This window comes from Solanum tuberosum, unplaced genomic scaffold, assembly GCF_000226075.1.
Source record: "Solanum tuberosum cultivar DM 1-3 516 R44 unplaced genomic scaffold, SolTub_3.0 scf00035, whole genome shotgun sequence".
NCBI classification, from domain to species: Eukaryota; Viridiplantae; Streptophyta; class Magnoliopsida; order Solanales; family Solanaceae; genus Solanum; species Solanum tuberosum.
In genome coordinates this window covers 1,524,224-1,527,020 of record NW_006238963.1, presented here as the reverse complement: position 1 = coordinate 1,527,020, position 2,797 = coordinate 1,524,224, and the positions used below count along the sequence as shown (strand labels likewise).

Below are 2,797 nucleotides of genomic sequence, written 5' to 3'. Positions count from 1 at the left end.
CTCTTCCCCAATTTATGCCAGCCATATTCGACGTTCCCATCCTCCACGAACAACTCCATCTTGGAAGGTGATTACAACAATTTAAAGCTTCTATATTCCCTATTTAACTTATTTCCAACTAATCACCAGCTTCTCACTGACTAATTTCCTTGTAAACAAATCATGATCAGTGTAATAGGATCGGCTATCGTAATTGCTGGTTTATATTTTCTGCTCTGGGGCAAGAACAGAGAAATGCAAAAAGTTGTCCATGAAACTGAAGAGAAAAAAGAGAAGGAGTTACCCTTCAAAGATCTAGAAACCAATTCTGAACCCAGGATCCCTTGATGTCAACTGTATCTACAAGTATTTCAATATGTATTCCGCGTTTTCTTTGTGAACCTTAGATTTTGTAATAAAAAGACTGCACCTTTATCTTTCATTTTTGTTCTTCAAGGAAAGAGCTTATCAAAACTGTCAATATTATGAATCAAATGCAGCCAAAGGAGACTAATATGAGAAAACAGCAGAAGATGTTGTGATTATTTAAGATAATACAAATGTAACATTTGCTTTTCTGATAGATCATGACAAGCATCAATACTAGGTCTCTAGTCGAATGGCCGTAATCGCCACTGTTAATTCTTGTCAGGAATTCCATGCCAAGAGACAAGAGACATTGAAAATAGAAGGAAACACACAGAACTCAACTAAGCTATGGTGTTTATTCATATATAGAGTATTGGTTTGAAATTTTTTAGCAGCTTCTTGATTATGAATATAAGTCTATTCTGAATGTTCATAGTGATGGTCACTTTTCTTGCCTTTCTTGTTTTTATATCCTTGTGGTTTTGGGACTTGTTCATCCACATGATCAGTGATGTCCAAATGAACACCAGGGTCATTAGTACAATAGCTACCACCCATCATGATGGAATTGTTGATGGACTGGAAATTGCTGTTCACATATGTTTTTAAGGCCTCATTTTCCCCTGGTGAAACGCCTTCGATCCCAGCTTTCTCATCCATCTCACCGCGCATGCTGGCTCCCACATTGGTTCCAGCAAGAGTGATGATTCTGGTGCCATGATCATCTTCATCATCACCTTGAAGATTCTTGCCTGAGTCTCCTCCTGATGTTGCCTTGTGCACGCGTTGGAGGCCGGCTAGACGTTTAGTCAGAGAAGAGATCATGTCCTTGATATCATTGTCTGCTTGCTTTTGCTTCTCCCTATCAACATAATTTGAGTCAGCCATGATCAACAAGGAAAATGTTGATTAAGAATTTTGTTGTTTTTTAATGAATACAATATGAAATTTGGCTTGGGATTTAAAGAGGAGGAAACACACAGTTGTGTTTGATTAAAGTTGAGGGACAGAACCAAAATGCCTTTGCCTACTTAGCAATGCAAGAATTTTCATTCAAATATTCCCAAACTAGAAAATCAAGAAAAGCATTGCTTGTCCAAGGGTTCTATAATCTTCATGATCACATTTTATTGTCTTGTGTCTATCAAGTTTTTCTTAAAGCACGAGTATATGTCAGGAAAAAGATTAAAAAGGACAAAAACGTTATCCAATGTGCTTGAGGTAAATATTTTCTATGGAAAAAGAAAATGTTTTCTAGAAAAATAAGTGACTTTCTTACGTATTTTCTTGTTTTTGGTATGTATTGCATACAATCTAGACAAATAATATAGGAGGTAGGAGTGGAGTGATGAGGATAGGGCTATGAGGTGGGGGTGGGGATGTAAAAAATACGAAAGTCATTTTTCTTATTTTTAACCCATACAGATTCTAAAGTAGTACTGTATGTCTGCCTCTGCTTTAATATAATATATATAAGTTAAATTTGTGGTGCATATATAATAGTGAAGAAATATAGAAACTTTTCCTGTACTTCCATTGTTTGTTTTTCTATAATAGTGAAGAAATATAGAAAAAAAAAACTAAATAGCTTGTACAGTATTAAATTTAAAAAGAGAATGATTTAGACAACTTTAGTTCAAAATCCAATCTTAGTCTTAAAAAGGAGTAATCCAATTTCTTAGTCCTGTTTGGCGTTTGCCATCCATAATTACAGGCCCAAAACATTGACGGGCTCATAATGCCTACACATTCAAGAAAAGTTCCAACTTCTAAGTGGTATTAAAAAAAGGGAAAATTGTATATAATAGCAAACTATTAATTCAAATTAAATGCTATAAATATAGTTTGATTTAATTGTACCTCATAGCAAACTATTGCTATTTCACCTCTCTCCTGGTGAATCTCGCTCGCCACTCTCATTCTCTCCCTCGATCTCTTGTTTTTTATACAAACGCAAGTGTATAAAGTGCGTTTGTGTTTGTATAAAGCGAGAGAAAATTGTATATATACATATATTTTCGTTCCCCTCTCTCCCTCTCCCAGATCTCGCTCGCCACTCTCCCAGATCTCGCTCGCTCACTCGCCTCTCTCACTTTATACAAAAATGCAAATGTATAAAATGCGTGAAAATTATATATATACATATATTTTCGTTCCCCTCTCTCCCCTCTCCCAGATCTCGCTCACCACTCTCCCAGATCTCGCTCTCTCACTCGCCTCTCTCACTTTATACAAAAATGCAAATGTATAAAATGCGTGAAAATTGTATATATACATATATTTTCGTCCCCTCTCTCCCCTCTCCCAGATCTCGCTCACCACTCTCCCAGATCTCGCTCTCTCACTCGCCTCTCTCACTTTATACAAAAATGCAAATGTATAAAATGCGTGAAAATTGTATATATACATATATTTTCGTCCCCTCTCTCCCCTCTCCCAGATCTCGCTC

General features: G+C 36.4%; 2 protein-coding genes across 2 annotated transcripts in view; one reads left to right on the top strand and one right to left on the bottom strand.

The window, feature by feature from the left end:
* LOC102597374 (WAT1-related protein At3g30340-like) overlaps positions 1–327 on the top strand; it is a 2,406-nt gene extending 2,079 nt beyond the window's left edge. Inside the window, exon 6 of the mRNA XM_006342776.2 lies at positions 171–327. Within this exon, the coding sequence (XP_006342838.2) occupies positions 171–327 (157 nt within the window). The remainder of the gene's footprint in view (positions 1–170) is intronic.
* A 166-nt stretch (positions 328–493) lies between these two features.
* Positions 494–1,354, bottom strand: LOC107059767 (uncharacterized). The gene has a single exon (XM_015306691.1). It carries the CDS (start codon positions 1,234–1,236, stop codon positions 766–768), a length of 471 nt encoding a protein of 156 aa, XP_015162177.1. The 5' UTR covers positions 1,237–1,354; the 3' UTR covers positions 494–765.
* Positions 1,355–2,797: the final 1,443 nt, after the last annotated feature.

Excerpts from the sequence above, each read along its gene's own strand:
- LOC107059767 (XM_015306691.1), bottom strand. The coding sequence starts at position 1,236 with ATGGCTGACTCAAATTATGTTGATAGGGAGAAGCAAAAGCAAGCAGAC.